Consider the following 16,896-nt stretch of genomic DNA (forward strand, 5'->3'; position numbering starts at 1 on the left):
CTCTATGTCACTTGTTATTTATTAAATCTGGTAACTACAACTACTACAGTACAAGTACAACTATCCATCCTAACACAATTGATATAAAAGCAAATGAAATATACCAGTTATAAAACGAACTCAAACATTGCTCAAATGTGTGTACATAGTCAGGAAAAGAGACAAATGATGTGAAAGGCACGCCTAATGTAGTGAATGACTACATAATCAAGCTCCGCCGCAATTTCAGTGCCCACTGCAGGTCTGGTCTACGTAATCACTTCGTACGTGAAATTATGTAATCGACTAATCCCACGATAGCGGGCATGCTCTCTTTGCACCGCCGGGCGGTTGCATAATGAGAGATATAGACAGAACGTGATGTATGGGCTTGAATGAAGAAATTTCAGGCCTATAAAGGAATAAGTATTGAGAACGAACAGCTGCGTCGAAAGAGTTTTAAAAGATCAAGACTGCAAACAAGCTTGTGCATGTGGCCAATGTAATGGGTGGGAGATATGATTGTTTGGACATATTGGGGATAACTTTTGCAAAACCTTGTGTTCTGAAGAGCAGAGCCTGTCTGTGCCATTGCGCACCATCGAGTTCATGCTAAAAACAGAGATGTGAGCCAATAGCCTCTGCAACACATCCGGCCTAAGAAGAGATACAAGTTGCGATTAGGTACTCAAATCACCCTTTGTCTGTACGATGTATATGAAATAATGACATGCGCGAAGTATCATAAATGAATATAGCTCGTAAAGTAATGCTAGAATATTGTTAGGCTAAGGACGCAAGATCACCCAGGCCAGCTATCAAACTGAGGATCTCATTGTTATCCTCAGGATCTAGCCTACATTTCTTTCCAGTTGGTGTGACTTGTACCCGCTGTAGGGATTCATTTCTGGCTGGGCTTGTAGAGACTGTTTTTACCTTACCTTATGTTGGCACTTTTGTAGCTTACATAAGCAAGTTATCTTTTCACCAGTTACCTGGTAGTAGGAGTCAGAGTACTAAGCAGTTTTTCATGATATTTCCTCTCCTCTGAGCCTTGAGCCTGGTCCAGAAACCCTTTAGGGTCGAATAGCAGCTAGGTTCTGCAAGACCCAACATTGTTCAGACTCACTCTCTGAATTGTTGTACCTTCACTGCACTGGTGTCACGTCCTGCAAGAGGCATAGCGACTTTGTGTACATGCAATGTCCAGTTTTCTTGTCGCTCAGATGCAGTTTTTGCAGCACAGCTGCATCTTGAACAGGCCAGCCAGGTGCCTCAAGATACTTGTTGTAAATCTTGATGACAGAGTCGTGTGAGTGCAGGACTCGCATACCCACCTCCTTCTTGTAAGCAGGCAGCTTCGACATTATGTTTTGCATGAAATCTATCATTTTCTGATGTCCTGCCATCTGTACAGGCTCTTCAGTAAAAAGGTGCTTGAATGTGATCCAGAGTTGCGCAAGTTCCTCCTGCTCTTCAGGGGGGAGTATGGAGTACCTATGTGAGAAGAACTGAGCAAGTTCAAGGATAACACTGTCAAGCGGTTTGCAGTCGACAAATATATCCTGCGGAAAATATGTTCTTGCGACAAGCCAGCTCGATTTTGCGCATCCTCCAGACCCCACCAATGGATCAGCATCCAAGACCTGCGTTATGAATTGTGTCTGGTCAATGATGCTCATGTAGCTCTCCTTGAACATCTGAGCTGTCCACAGAATGATGTAGAGGCTCGACTTGAGGTCATCCTCAACAGTATGGATCGCGCGGCTATGCTTGACGAGATGAGCAGACATGAACTGCCATGTTCCCTTAGTGACAACAAAATCAGTACAAGATATGAGTTTGAGTATGAAACTAACATACAGTGCGAGTCGTTTGTTGAGGACCCTGAATAGTGAGTAGCTTTGCTAGGTCACAATCGATGAGGAAGCCCTGCCCTCGGTAGATGATGATATTCCCAACACTGAGGTCTTGATGCAATATCTTTGCATTTTCATACACATCCTGGTGGGCTGCATGCATAATGTGAATATGTTCATCAGGTAATACACAAGGTTCAAAGACACACACCGAGTCATGCGTCACGGATAGATTGGACAAGTTGTTTGGAACTCTGAAAGTCATTCAATTTCTCGCCCACGATATCAAGGGCGAGGCGGTGAAGAGTGTGTGGAGTGACAGCCTTGTTGGGACATGCCCATTCAGCGCTTCCAGACTTGACAGTCTGAGTGTTTTGCTGAGGGATAGGGTGGATTACATTGTGAAATGCAATGCATCTTGCAATATTGTGAACTTTGTGTGACATTAATAATTTACAGGTCTCGCCTTCAGGTAGGACATCCTTTATCGACATGCGCCAAGAGTCTTTGAACATCATGATCTTCTTATTGAGGATGTCAAATGCAGGGCATGTGCGAGTCCAATGGCCAACAGGCGGAAAACCTCTGGCAACAGGCTGGGGGATAATCAATGTCAGCTGGCTAGAGTCCTCGATGTCAGGATCCTCAGGGACTGCAACTTTGAACATGCGTGTGGTAGTTGGAAGGCCTAACACCGTCCTTGCAAGGTCAGCATCCTTGGCACTAGCAGGCGTCACAGATATATTGACACCATGCATTTCAGGCGATGCTCGTGCATAACAATAAAAAAAGTCGGCTAAGTATGGCTTGTCATTGTAATCGAAGGAACCCGTAATGATAACTCCCTCCCTATCCCATCTGAGAATGCGTGAGTGCAATATTGAGCACCAAGCTGAGTGCCAGCATAGCTCGTTATTTGACCCAATGTGTCGAAGCCCTTGTCGGTCTGAGAGACAATGGGCTTATCAATCCCAGAATGTTTGCTGAATGTGTCGTGTGCATCATTCCATTTGAATTCGATGTTCAATTTGAATTTGGAAATATTGCAGCTGCGAGATGTTCCGTCAGCATATACACATACATCTGGTTTGATGTTGAATGTGAACAACAAACAGTTCTGCGTATCTGAATGTCTGGACGTGTTCACGAATGATAATTGGGGAGCAAAGGGTCGTATAGCATTGATCTAAATTTAGACTGTCAATGATCTCAGCATCACAGGTGCGGGTTCACTCATGAATCGATCGTAAGAATTCTCCTCTTTTGTAACGGATTGCATATCAAATACTCCAGTATTGTAGGCTGAGGTGAAGTGCGTAGTGAAGTCCGAAGGGTCATGATTGTCTGGGTTTGGTAGGAACTCGTCAAGGAAATTCTCCACTGACATCAGGCCAACGACATGGTCTTGCATCTCCTTGCCCATGGCGTTCAGAGTGTCAACTCGACATCGCGCTGTAGGGAATGATTTCTGGCTAGCCTTGCAGAGACTGTTTTACCTAGTACTATGTTTGCACCTTAGCTTACATAAGGAAGGGACCTTTTCACCAGTTTTACTATGAGTCTAAGTATTCAGCAAGTTTCTATCATATTTCCTCTTCTCTGAGCCTTGAGCCTGGTCCAGAAACCCTTTAGGGTCGAATAGCAGCTAGGTTCTGCAAGACCCAACACATAGTTCAGTATTCACCATCTGAAATGTTGTACCCACAGCGCAAGTGTTGTGAAGGGTAATAAAGTGGAGCTATCCCATTTAATGGGAGTGTCAATGATAGCTGACTGCAAGTCCTGCAAGGCAGACTGCGATAGCACTAGTTCTGCAGCAGGGATGATAGTTCCATCATCCACAGAACTATTCCGTTGGGTGGGTGTAGTGGGAGCTAGTTGTGAATCCTGCACAACAGGCTGTACTGGTATTACAGCATCTACAGTAGGGGTCTCATTGGGTATAGTAGGGTCGAGAGTCATGATATTTTGATACAATTGTATGGGTATAAGTGACACAAAAACCGGATCGCGCTTACAGGTATATGCAAGGTATATGTGCCTAGTGTTGCGCAAGAGAAAAGAAAAGGCAAACAAGTCACAACATGACAAGTTTATATAGTGAATGGGACTCAGTCCGGAGTTTCCCGCATGCAAAGAAGACAACACTGTCAGGAAATATGTTCATTTAGGCGATGACATATGATAGGCGCTCACCTGCATTTATTATAAACACATCAAACAAACGAAGATTGAACTAAGTAATTAATTAGCATCAAAAAGTGTTGACTAGACACTTACAGGCACTTTGCTGATATGAACCTGAAACTCGGTTATAAATTACATTTATATCTGTTCATCTAGGATGTGCTTACCCAAGCCCAGCCAAGTTGGCTGAGACTCACTTTCATAAAGCAATGGTTCGTCGCAGGCATTGCTGGCACAAACCACCTTGTTTCAGAGTTATGCTTTGATTACAAGGATACAGGGAAGAGAAATTATGTACAGTGATATCAGTATAAGGCTTCAGGTATCTACAGGATCATACAATTTCACAGACAAGTTGACATCAGCAGCAGCAATTTTACACATAATAGCAAGAAGATCTTCAGCAGTCACGCTAGAGTAACCTCGCATGCTAGCACGCTGTCTTCTTAGATAGATGATCTATAGATAAACACCTATAAAACCAAATATCTCCACGGTCAGCGATTCAGACAAATACCAATGACTGATAACGTGGTCGTTCGTGGGTGGCTAGTTGTATACTACCCAAAGTACGTTCAGCTAAAGATACTTCTGCAAGATCAGTAAATATGATGGTCAATCCAATCTATGGACTTGACAGAAACAAACAAACAAATAATGGTCAGCCCGACAGTATGGCAGTAACCAGTGAAATAGAAAGTTCTCCCTCAAGCTTCCTTTCAACAACAGGGCCTCTTACCAAACTGTACTCCAAAAAGAATGGTGCGGAATTACAATGATCAACCCCCTCAGCACAAAACAGGTAGAATCAAAGGTCAAGACTAGTCAAATGCTTTATTGTAGAACTCTTAGCTCAATATTGAACCTGCTGTCAAGGAACTCACTTTGAGTATTCAAACAGACTTAGGAACAGACGTCCTTGGATTTACTACCAAGTCCCCTCTTCAACAGCTAAAGCCTAGCAGGCACAGAAAACCTTGGCTCAGTATCACTACTCAGATGAGTGAGGTCAAGCTTCACTATCAATCCCTTAAGTCTCCCCACTAAGCTACTCTGAGTCTTAGGTGGACGTAGAGACAACACGAATATTTTGGAATATGCTTTTTGGAAAAAGAACACCAAAGGCTGGTGAAAGTAAAACAGAAGAGAAAAGAAAAGAAAAAGAAAAATAGAAATTTGAATAAAACTGTGGCTGTACCTTGCTTGCTGGTTGTTGCACACAGTGAGCTCGCAGCTAGTCGTTTAGTATGATGAGCTTGAAGTATTACTGTCTCTTGAGAATGTTCCTCTCAGTCTTGAACAGTTCTTGACACTGATGCTGACACTTATCACACCTTACTCACAACTTAATGTTAGATGGGCTGAAAACTCCCACTTGGTTGCTTCTTTTTTATTTCAAAACTGGGGTCATTATATACACAATAAATGTGGCTGTGCTACTAGTATATTCAAGAGTCATAAAGAGTCATAAAGAGTCATAATGAGTCATATATTCAGGGTGAGTCATAGTGAGTCAGTTCAACGTTATTTCTAGTCATAGTGAGTCATATATTCAGAGTGAGTCATAATGAGTCATTGGGTATTTTGCTAACACATCGGGGTTATCGATATTTAGGAGAGGTTTATATGTTGTGTAAAATGTGAAGAAAATATTTAAAATTTAAATTGACATAAAGATGGGTACATAACTTCAAATTTGGGCAGCGTTTTGTGCGAAATCGAAAATATGAAGCATCCGCAACCGTTTTCCCACCAATCACACGTTAATGAAAATATGAAATATAAACAGATTTTCAGCGTCTGCATGAATATGAAGCTTAATTATCACGTAAAACGTTGGACAAAACTTGAAGTTTAGTTTGTCACCACATGTTTGTCAATGTATCAAGTTTTGTCTAACAATTAGGCGCCCCTGAAAATTTGAAGTTTACGCCGGTGACAAAATGTAATGACTAAACTTCAAGTTTGGTCCACAGACAAAATGAATCGCCCAATTATCGCCCGCCCATTGCCCACCAATTGCCCGCCCATTGCCCACCCATTGCCCATCCAGATTACTCAAGATGAAAGCTCACAATTGTTATGCCACAAGTATAGGCGGGGGCAGGGGAACCAGTCCCTATATCAAGACTGATGTTAGATTCCGTGAAAATTTAATCTATGAGTAGAGCCAGCTGGGTGCGGGACAGCAAATATACAAAACATGTTAAATTTTGACTACGGTAACAGGGTACTAAGTTTAATCCTGTTCGACAGCAGTCAGACGCTGATGCTCAAAATTTTAGGAATGACTGTACTTACACGACATAGAGATAGAATGACAACACGATCACTCAAAATCTCCCATCGAGCAAAGTGACTAACAACCCAAGATACCTTGACGTTTTCTAAGTGACTACTGAAGCTTGATGAATACAATTTTGCAGGAAAATCAGGATACACAGCAAATGGATCAATAGTGTCGTGATGATCGAATGGGAGCTGTCTGTGTAAAGCAAACACCAGTTCACCTGTGGGCATAGCATAGATATGTTGAATACTGCCAGGGACAGGAGATGATAACCGGTCACCCTGAGGATAAAAAAGAACCTGACTATTTCCAACATGTGTTGAGGCTCTGCTGTAGATAATACCGTTAAATTTTAGTCTTGCACGCAATACCGCCTTCTGTCGTTTGATAAGGGCGTACAAGTCTTCGGGTACGACGACAGGTAGAGCGGAGGAGGGAACCTGTACACTGTCGTCCAAGGGATCTTCAGCAAGTTCTTCGTCGAGGCTTGTAGCGCTCTTGGGAGCATACATTCTGTCAAACAGAACTTTGCACTCCTGAATAGCCGGCGGACAATCTGCTCGACTGAGCCAACAGCGAAGCTTCGCAGTCCTAATAAAAGAGTGTAGCATCGTAGCTTCCAACTCGCCTTGCAAAAAATCAGTCCATGCCACTCTAACTGACGCTCCATAACGACTCACCTGACTTGTGATTAACTGGAAGACGCTGGAGTATTCCGATTAAACGTTCAAAATGAAAGCACCACCAAGAGTGGGCAGGTCCAAATAGAAGTAAGTAGTCATATATGTGGAAGGTGGCGTGGTGATTCGGACGCAGAGCGAAGGTGGGGTGTATCTTTGTCAAATTTGCGACATAACGTGCGATGTGGGAACGATAAGCATGTGCTCTATCTGTGGTTGCTGTTCGGGCACACACGAGATATACTGCACAAACAAGTTCCATCGTGTGATCGAGAATGGTTCTAAGGAGAGTTCCGACTTCATCGGAAGGATGCGAGGTGTCAGCCCCCCACAAACTGATAAGGGCGATGGGAATGTAGACAGTGATTAGTGAGCGCCACTCGTCAGCCTTGATTGTCCCGGCAGATGTGCTTCCAAAATTACTCGGGACTGAACCAAACCAAGTTGAAACAGTCATCTCCTGGATAACGTCTTGAACACGAATGAGCACATCTGGAGACACAAACCGGTGTTCCTTCTTGGGGGCAGCAAAAGGTTTTCCGCGGCGCTAAAAAATAACATAGGAAACTCGCAAAAAGGCCACGGCACATCAAAGAACTTACCCATTCTACAAGAGCCTTAGTATAGTCAATTTTGAACATTCTACCAGATTTTTGGGGAATGCATCCCAAGACACTGCAAACGAACTTGAGAGGTACTGTATTCTTGTGAGACAGAGAATTCTTTAGCTTGTCAAGGTCGTCATCTAATTTGTCGTCAGAAGAAGACAGCTGCGAAACAAGGAGTGTGTGTATAGCAGAGACCTGAGTCATTTCCTTGGTTGACATCGTCCCTGGAGGCACATTGAACATGTCGCATGAAAAGGCTGGAGGAGCTGAAGTTGATGAGGTGGGCATGGTTACTGTAGTCAAGCTGAGAAGGTTATGGGTATGGTGCTGGACCAAACCTTCCAATATGCAATGCATTGGATCAATAACAAGCTGGCGTGAAGGATCCCAGTATGGCAAACGCCACAGCTCTGAATAATGGACACCATGATCTTTGAATAGCCTCCCACGTTTGGAGGTCATCGCAGCATCCCTCCACTGCTCAGCAAACTCCCGTAGTCTATCTTTATCCCGAAGTTCCCAATGCTCGAAGTCCACTCTACCATAGGTGGTCTTGTGGTAGCAGTTGCATGCGCTGCAATAAAAGTGGCTACCTGTTCCAGCCAAAGAAGCGAGGTGACGAGCGGCAGGAAGATCGCACACAGCGAGAGCGACAGCACTGCAAGTGAGCCAGCCGGTAGGATAGCAAGCCGTTTTGGAAAGTTTGAGATCGCGCTCCCATGAATCCACCATGTCATCGATGAGTGGTCGGATGTAATGATTGAGATGCTCGAGTGACGGTTGTTTCGGACCCGGGATGATGCCTGCGAGATACAAATTTTCAGGCTTGTACCTAATATCCGATGGCAAATTCAAGCACGTCATAGAAATTATTCCAGATGAGGTGCTAGCACCATGCAAGTTCATACCCTCCAGATTGAAGAAGTCAATGTGTAGGGCAAAGGCATAACATCCCTCCTCTCCTCTATCAATAAAAAGGGAACTTGGCTGTGGGCCACAAAACTGACAAAGAAATTGAGCTTCGGATGCATTTTTCATCAAGGGTGGATGCAGAGAGTTGATTGAGTCCTGCAAATCATTGCAAGCCTGATCCATCGCAGCCTCAATATCTGCACGGGAAAGGAGACCAGCGAGATAGTCTTTGAAATCGTGGTACACAAATGTCTTCTTCAGACGGAGTAATCCATCGCGGCCACGTTTGAGTACTGGCTGACCACATTCGGCCTCTGGTGTGGGTCTATGTGTGCAACGTTCAGGATATGTAGGGATAGTCGAGCCTTCTGCATAATGAGGGCCATAAGTGCAATGACAGCTGGGGCAGATCGCATATACGACAGTTTTCCCGGTGAGATGGAATTTTGTGAGCGCGATTTCGAAAATTATCGGAATTTGCCTCAGCACATTTTCATGGGAAGAGCTGAGGCTACCATCCGATCTCCGGAACGTGAGGAATAGCAGGACTGAAATGAGTCCCATGATGAAGTCACAGCCTCGTCTACTGACCCCCATGACGACTTTACACATCACACCAATGAATAATGCGACCTGTGCAATTTCATCGTAGCAATTCACAGGAGATTGATAGTGAACGTCTATTGATTGATGAGCACAGCACCATGATTAAAATGGACAATGCTTACCAGTATCGAACTCGACTGGTAAGTCCCTTGTGGAAGGCTTGCATCTGTTGAACTGGGCTTCTAAAGTATCTATCTCCAACATAATTGCCTCCTTCCGTGCAACCACAAGCTCCGCCTTCCATTTCACATTCTCCACAGCTTTGCGAAGCACGAGTAGCTCACGACGAACATCATCGGAATTACCAGCAGATAATAAGCGGAAAAACCGCTCAACACGCAACTTGATATTATCGAGAACTTTCAAGTCCATCACGGTTCGCCGAATTCTGTTCCTTGGTCTGCCGATTTCTGCACCTTTGGGTGTCTCGTGCAACAAAGGGTCGGACAGCGTGAGTTGCTCAAGATCATCTGCTAGAGTTGGAATAGATAGTGGGGGAATAAGATTGGGTTGTTCCGGCTCAGGGCCATGTACAGGAGTAGCAGCGTGAGATATGTCCGTCCTTGCAGAGACAGCGATAAGCGGATCGTGGTCAGTCAGAATGAGTGTGCGGAGTTGAGAGGCTACCAAGTTTATGCTATCATCCTGCCCGACAGAGCCAGCCACACGAGCGAGCGCAACACGTTCGGCCTGTGCATGCTGGGTACGTTGGAGATGGGCTGCCATGAGACGTTCTGCAATGAGCACCCCCTTAGGGGTGCCATTCTCTGTACGACCACCATTTTCGATGCACTCCTGGCAGGTGCACCATTTATACACTGCATGGGATGCGGGCATAAAGGGCAGAGGTGGCTACAATAAGACAGCCTCTTGTCAGTCGTGGAATTGATTCTGGATGATCACGATGAAGTGGAGGGTCCGAGTGCAGGGAGGCAAAAAAAACGACGTATTTGTAGTGATGAAACCAAAAAAAAAAGAACAACGGTTGCTGGAATACAACAGAATGTCAATAACAGCAGCATGTTCGATACAACAATGTTACCTTCAATAATAACTACCAAACCAGGAAATGAATGTAGGGAACCCGAAATGAGCATGAATATAGATGCCGTCGTCTTCAAAATGATGGCCTTCAATTCCAAAGGCTGGGGCAAGACCGAGGGAGCAGAGAAGGGACTCTTGAAGACCAGAAGTTGCAGATGTTGTCCAGGGATGAGGTATATCATCTGTAAGAGCAGAAAAATTGAAGTGAGTGTGAGTATAGGAAATGATAGGCAAAACAAGTCCTCCACAAAGTAGGCGGATGGCCCTCAATGCAGATGCCAGGCAGAATATAAAGGATGCGCACCTCCGTTCTCAGGGAAAGGATACCAAATCTATTATCAACAACCACCCAGGTGCCATCGTTCCAAAGACGAAGTGAAGCCGCAAGGACAGATATGACAGTACATACAGTCATACTGGGGGATGCGGGAGGCCATTGGGGTCGTTGAGCCAGGGGTGTAGCAAAGGTTAGATATTAACAAAGAAATCAGGAGGGGCAGACACGACCGTACATACAGTCATGCCATTGGGAAGATGGTTAAATGACATGGAGGACAACAGGCTTGATTGTACAAACGGTCAAGCCGAGAAAGGTCATCGAAGGCGAGCTCGACGGTACAAACGGTTGAGCCCATGCGAGTAAAGATAGATAGATACTAAGACTTATGACTTTGGCGGGCGATGACATACACAATAGTCACAAATAGCTTATGTAATACTTTCAGTTCCAGCATCCATATTCGAACCTTCATCATGATGGTTCCACACATTCTCGAGCTCGACAGTATGTACCGTCGAGCTCATCGTTCTCAATCACCATGATCTTCTTCGAGCACGATGGTATGTACTGTTGTGCTCTTGACCACTGGGATTTCAACCACCACCTCCTCACGACCTTCAAGCCAACATCGGATGCCGCACCTCGTCTACGACGTCTCCCAATGGAGCACATCACATCTTTCTTTGGTTTCCTGCTCGGTGATCCTTTAGATCATGCGGGTGTGGCGATAATGCATAACTTTGGTATGCAGTCCAGTCCGCAAAAGCCAGTGTCTAACGTCTTCAATCCAGCCGTTCACTTCTCAAGGATCAAGCTATCTCGTTAACCCCTCCACCGTACATACAGTGGAGGGGGCAGCGATTTTTCAGGCCTTCTACGCACATCAATCTATTTGTGCAACGGTGCAACTATACTATGCTAGGACGATAGCAATGTCCTTCCTATCTGCATCTACCGTTGCTACTCTGGGATGGTTAGTCTTTTGATCCAGGCTCTTGCGTCTCTCTTCATCGATCTCTCCACCTGCTTTTTCAGCTAGTTCCATGAGCTTCTTTGCTAGTTCATGGAGCATCCTGATATCATTCTCGGGTCCTCCTGTGTGTCCTTCCGTTTGGCCGTTGTCAAACATCATGGCTGCTTTGACGTGTCATGAAAAGTCGTCAGCTGCATTAACCACCATTGCTGAAGTCATATACTGGTGCAGATTATCTATCGCTCTATCCTAAGGTGCGATTTAGTCAAACTGCTGCCAGCCAAATGGTCGACTTACGAAAAACAAGTCTTTATAGTTTACCAGGAACATACTCATCGACAGCACTGCCAGTATTTGCATCAGGATCATCAATACTCGCGAGATGGACCAATAATTCTGCGAGGGAGTCTTGGATGCCTTCTGCACTGCAGTAATCGCACACCCATATCTTGATTGTGGTGTTCCCGCGCCCTAACGCTGGCGAAGCGCAGGCAATTGTGCAGCGGCCATCGAGATCGCACGTCTGAAAACCAGTTGAGTGACATTTTTCGTGCCCAATCTCAATGCTTACTGGTTATCGTTTGTACCAGGCCAGCATCTGCGTGATGGAGGGTTTCGAGTACCTGCTCCGTCTTCCTATCGAATATATATGCCAGTCCATGTATCACTTCCTCCTACAACTACCTTGCCTTCTTCTCCAAATGCCACTTGCTTCAGGACTGACAAGCTTGGCAAAGCAGTCACAAATGTTCGAACGGGCTCCCCCTTGCCTTCTAGGCGATACAATGTAAAGCCATCTGTTGCGTTGTCCACAATGAAAACCCCACGCTTTTGGTACACCGCTGCAGTGGCCACTGGGTAATGTCAGTAACGTGCATGTCAATAGCAGTAGCAGCTCACATCAATGATTGACAGCTAACTTCCTCCACTATAGTACCATCTTCATCCTCCAGTTTCATGCTGTTTGATGATTAGCAGGCGAATGTTTAGCGGTAGTGGGACTAACAATTTGCCATCGTACAGCCCAAATACATAAATGGCTTTGTTATCCGCGAATGCTACAGACTTGGGTACTGTATTTTCAAGCTGCACCGCGAAGACGGACTGGAGCTGGGAGCTCGTATTGAGTATGAGAACTTGAACAATCTTGTCTCTTGTTCCAACTGCAATCCGTACGTTGCCTTCAGAAGAAGTTGGATGGCATGATAGGCAAGTAATCTCAAAACCCGATCCAAGTCTCCTTGCGCAAATCTCCTGAAAATTGTTCTATTATTGTCAGTGAAAGGTCAATTGACATGCCTGGGCGCTCACATCTATGAGACCACGTCGCAAAAATGTTATATAACCCAGGCCTGTTCCGTAACAGAGGGTCTCTACTGCGGTTTGCCTCGTTGTGGTCCAGACTGCACAACTGACTGTTCCGCGGGATTCATGATGAGACGAACATAGGAGTTCCTTGCGAGAATTGATATTCCAGAGCTTTATCCCTGTGGTGCCTACTTGTTTTTAGCACTGCCTGTGGCTGAGTCCCTGTCTACTTACCACCACCTGCAAGAATACGACCGTCATTAGAAATTGCAAGCGCATGAACGGAACCACTGTAGGTGGTTAAACGAGCTAGCGGCTTGTAACGCTGTGATTGTGTCGACTGCTTGAAAAATGTAGCAAAGAAAGGCATTGTTGCGGATAAGATGATCTACTGTAGTCGCCCGCTCATAGCATATTTATCTGTGCCTCTCATTTGTTGTCAGACTTTCTGCTTCTAGACTTTTGTTTTTCAGATAACAACTTCCAATTATTTCAGAGTACTGTACAATTGCCCTTCGCGACGGTGCAGCATTAAAAGGAGCACGTACAATTACCTTTACCAATCTGCTACAGTATTAAAATCCTTACGGAAGTTCGTACAATTACCCTTGCTAACCCACACTGCAGCTTTAAGACCTTATGGGGTTCGTACAATTACCCGTGCTGCAGCATTAAGACCCTTATGAGGTTCGCACAATTACCCTCACTACTGCAGTGTTAACAAAAAGTACATTTCAGATACTATTGTCGTGCTTGATTACTGGTTCGGCTCCCCACTGTTCCCGGCAACTACATCCCCGAACTAGACACCTATTACGAAGAGTTATAAAGTAGGTTATTGCCTTGGTAACTTAGGCGCCAAGCTCTAAACTTAAAAACCATACTACTACCATAATATTCATTGCCCACTTTCATTGCCCACTCTTATTGCCACTTCCTACATTGTTATCAATCTATCAGCATGGTGAACACTCGCACATATATCCTTCCAACATCTTCCATAAGTTATCCCAACTTTTCTCGCACCCTTGTTTACCTTCAAATCAGACCCCTGAGCTTCACCTGCAGGTGCAGGTTGTACTCTACATCGTGGAACAGACCTCGTCAGGTCATGATGTTGACACAATGCTCTGGTCACTCTCGCAGTGCTCAGGCCTTTCCAATTCCTGAAAGCCTCTTCGAGGAGGCTACTGTGCAACCTTATGTTCACAACTGCTTTGTCACTGTGCACGAAGGGAGACACACCTATCGATTCTGCATATTCTTCAAACGACATCTCCATCTTAGAGCCAACTCACTCCTCAGCAGTGGTGATCATCAGTTCCGAGGTGACGTAGTAGTTACAAGGATCGGAGTCAAAAACCCCTCTGTTGTTAACATGCTGAGGGAGAGACAATGCACTTGCTGACTTCATAATCCACCAGTGAGTTGTTGAAGTCAACAGGTTTATCGAGCCTACATTAACCATTGTCAGCTTCGCACAGAGCATAAGCTGTCAGTCCAAGAGCCAGGCTCCCACGTGATCTCACTCTTGTGAAACCTTTGAGCACTCGTGATAACCTGTCGATTAGTGGCAAGGTGTGGAGCGTAATATTTTCGGCTAGACTGCAAATGTATTGTTTGTACGGCCCGTTATATAGTAGCAGAGGAGCGAAACCTGCCAGTATAGGGTCTGAATGTTATCATCGTAGCTTGTGAGAGCGCAACACATAATGAATAAGCTTCACCCACTGCTAGACCAGGATGGGGGTTTAAATCTAAGTGCCTCTGTGTACTGAAGCTAGACAACCAAAAGGGTCGCGCACGTACGAGACCTATTTGAGTTTGAAATGTCTTAGAATTGTCATGGTGCAGCATTCATATCAAATACATGTTTGTATCTACATTCTACAGCAGTTAGATCTAATAGCTGCAAGTCTTGAGAGCCGAAGCACACAGTTGAAAGGCTGCTGAGGAGGTATCAGTCATAGCCTTAGTAGGAGCAAAACTGCGAACCCACCTAGATTATCACTTCCTGCCCTTGCCCTTGCCTAAAGCCATCTCTCCGTCCTTCTGTCGAGCGCGACAGGACATATATTTCAGGTGTGTCATGATCATATCGCTGGCTGGCCATAAGTTGCTATAATTTTCAAGGTCTGGGAATTCGTCTAGAGCCTAAGATACGATGAGATCATCAACAACGTCGAGATTTGAATACTGTTTACCTTGTCGCGCACAGCTTTTAAAAGTATAGGACTTTGGGCAGAAGCACACTTCACCATGTCAAGGTGGTCATCAATAAGGCGATGCATATGTTTCTAGTTGTTCGTGAGTTACTTTGCAAGCTGAGGGCACACTTTGCGAACCTTGAACTTCGCATATGCCTTTGGATTCAAATCTAATGCCTCATAAAGTGTATACCCTCCACGCCCTGGGCGTCCAGGTTCACCAGTAGGTTTGGGGATTTTCGAGTCTTCCGATAAAATTATGCTTGAAGTTGAGGAGCCGCTGTCTGATGAAAAATCCGAAGAGCTGTCCGAATCCGAGGGCATAGGTGTTCGAGAATGGGAACGCGTGAAAGCAACCTTCTTCGGGTATGGAGAGGAAGTGTGCTCAGAATGCTTGGGTGATCGCTTGGTAATTTTGGACTCAGGGGTGGGTGTGGACGACGACCTTGTAGTGGGGGTGACGATACTAACTTTAGGGACTAGAATTTCGTCGGTGACCAGTGTAATCGGGCGATGATTATCTTTGCAAAAAAGCTCGAGTTGGTCCGTGAGCATTGGAGGGAAGGGCGGTGGAGCACCAGGCTCCGGGTCATAGAAAGGAAGGACGGCTTTGGGAGTGTTGCGCATGATGGGATACAGCCGAATAGCAACACTGAACTTTAAGGAATTATTTATGAGAGGAAGCACTCAACATACTGCCATATTGGGCGAAAACAAAAACAAAAAACAATAAGGGGGTAGTCGTATCTGAAATAAGGACATAAGCGTCAAATCTGAATATGTACATAATACAAATGGACGGTCTGTTCAACAATGACTATAAAGTTACCATGTAACCAACAACCTGAGTAGAAATGGATGCAGGAGCGACACAAAAGTTCTGACGGGACAATAATGTACCTGTGATTTAAGAAGACTCAGAACTATGATATTGTGCAACCAAACGAATGGATTACCCTATGAGTGTCGATGACACTAACACACAATACCCACGCATTGGGCCAGAAGACGTACAAACATCTCATGACGCAGAATTGTTTGACGACAATGACAACGACAACGGTTGTGAGAGCGGTACTGGTAACTTTTTGGATGCTCTCAGTCAACCTTCAGCCAGTGAAGCACAACCTTCGACCAGTGAAGCACGACCTTCGACCAGTGAAGCACGACCTTCGACCAGTGCAGTTCGACTGGAAAAGAGGGTCAGAAATGAACTGGTACGTTTGAATAGTGTGAATCAGCTTCATCGACTCATGGTCCTATCCAGGCGTCTGAAAAATGTCGCTTTCGCGAAGTTGACTATTCACAAGAACTTCGTATGACTGTATATCAGCAAGAAGAACGAATTAACAAAATCATGGAGGAAGGACGGATGGTACGCACGAAAGACTCGGTGAATGTATCACCACTGATGGTCGTCGGTAGGCACACCAGCAAGTTGAGGAACGCCTCCAGGAACAAGAACGCCATGCAGAAGTGGTATGCATGAGAGACTCGGTAGATGTATCCCTGCTGATTTGCTGATCATCGGCAGGTGTGCCAGCAAGCTGAGAAATACATTCAGGAACAACACCATCTTGCAGAAGTGGTACACACGAGACTCTGGATGCATTACCGCTTATTTACTGGTCATCACAGGTGCGCCAGCAAGCTGAGGAACACATTCAGGAACAAAGCCGTCTTGCAGAAGAAGAACACAAGCGTCATGCGCGCGACATCAGCAAGAAGGCTCAGCAATTGGAAGCGGCTTTGAGAGAGTGGGAAAACCAACTGAACCATGCTAAAAATGAAATCGAAGTGATTATGTTGTGCTGTTCAGTCAGACATGTGCTCACAATGCTGATAGGTAATTCGCCAACAACGTCAGCAGCAGTACCAGGAGGCAGTAGAATTAACCGAAAGAAAACAAAAAGAGGTAAGGGTGAACACAAAACACCTAAACAATTCCTAATGGTATCGAGCA

The 16,896-nt window shown here is 45.1% G+C and overlaps 7 protein-coding genes across 7 annotated transcripts; 2 read left to right on the forward strand and 5 right to left on the reverse strand.

Annotated features, from left to right (window-relative positions):
- Positions 1-1,127: 1,127 nt before the first annotated feature.
- HD556DRAFT_1303841 (uncharacterized protein) lies at positions 1,128-3,800 on the reverse strand (the record flags this gene model as incomplete). The annotated part of the gene is made up of 7 exons (XM_041299626.1): positions 1,128-1,787; positions 1,843-1,991; positions 2,065-2,730; positions 2,760-3,024; positions 3,058-3,290; positions 3,363-3,391; positions 3,544-3,800. The coding sequence occupies 7 exons, from the start codon at positions 3,798-3,800 to the stop codon at positions 1,128-1,130; spliced, it is 2,259 nt and encodes a 752-aa protein (XP_041166189.1).
- Positions 3,801-6,284: 2,484 nt separating this feature from the next.
- HD556DRAFT_1226692 (uncharacterized protein) lies at positions 6,285-6,926 on the reverse strand (the record flags this gene model as incomplete). Its single annotated transcript, XM_041297100.1, has 2 exons — positions 6,285-6,689; positions 6,762-6,926. The coding sequence occupies 2 exons, from the start codon at positions 6,924-6,926 to the stop codon at positions 6,285-6,287; spliced, it is 570 nt and encodes a 189-aa protein (XP_041166190.1).
- A 43-nt stretch (positions 6,927-6,969) lies between these two features.
- On the reverse strand, positions 6,970-8,335 carry HD556DRAFT_1226466 (uncharacterized protein; the record flags this gene model as incomplete). Its single annotated transcript, XM_041297079.1, has 2 exons — positions 6,970-7,512; positions 7,898-8,335. The coding sequence occupies 2 exons, from the start codon at positions 8,333-8,335 to the stop codon at positions 6,970-6,972; spliced, it is 981 nt and encodes a 326-aa protein (XP_041166191.1).
- Positions 8,336-10,983: 2,648 nt separating this feature from the next.
- HD556DRAFT_1437583 (uncharacterized protein) lies at positions 10,984-11,271 on the forward strand (the record flags this gene model as incomplete). The annotated part of the gene is made up of 2 exons (XM_041305719.1): positions 10,984-11,188; positions 11,237-11,271. The coding sequence occupies 2 exons, from the start codon at positions 10,984-10,986 to the stop codon at positions 11,269-11,271; spliced, it is 240 nt and encodes a 79-aa protein (XP_041166192.1).
- Positions 11,272-11,358: 87 nt separating this feature from the next.
- HD556DRAFT_1437584 (uncharacterized protein) lies at positions 11,359-13,096 on the reverse strand (the record flags this gene model as incomplete). Its single annotated transcript, XM_041305720.1, has 9 exons — positions 11,359-11,579; positions 11,740-11,838; positions 11,895-11,941; positions 11,990-12,054; positions 12,103-12,272; positions 12,332-12,378; positions 12,425-12,672; positions 12,730-12,914; positions 12,961-13,096. The coding sequence occupies 9 exons, from the start codon at positions 13,094-13,096 to the stop codon at positions 11,359-11,361; spliced, it is 1,218 nt and encodes a 405-aa protein (XP_041166193.1).
- A 696-nt stretch (positions 13,097-13,792) lies between these two features.
- Positions 13,793-14,068, forward strand: HD556DRAFT_1216969 (uncharacterized protein; the record flags this gene model as incomplete). Its single annotated transcript, XM_041296706.1, has 1 exon — positions 13,793-14,068. A coding segment is annotated over one exon (276 nt), but the record flags the coding sequence as incomplete, so codon positions are not given.
- A 665-nt stretch (positions 14,069-14,733) lies between these two features.
- Positions 14,734-15,560, reverse strand: HD556DRAFT_1437585 (uncharacterized protein; the record flags this gene model as incomplete). The annotated part of the gene is made up of 3 exons (XM_041305721.1): positions 14,734-14,880; positions 14,931-15,023; positions 15,072-15,560. The coding sequence occupies 3 exons, from the start codon at positions 15,558-15,560 to the stop codon at positions 14,734-14,736; spliced, it is 729 nt and encodes a 242-aa protein (XP_041166195.1).
- Positions 15,561-16,896: the final 1,336 nt, after the last annotated feature.

The sequence above is a fragment of the Suillus plorans genome (genome assembly GCF_016647745.1).
Source record: "Suillus plorans strain S12 chromosome Unknown HD556scaffold_4, whole genome shotgun sequence".
Lineage (NCBI taxonomy): Eukaryota > Fungi > Basidiomycota > Agaricomycetes > Boletales > Suillaceae > Suillus > Suillus plorans.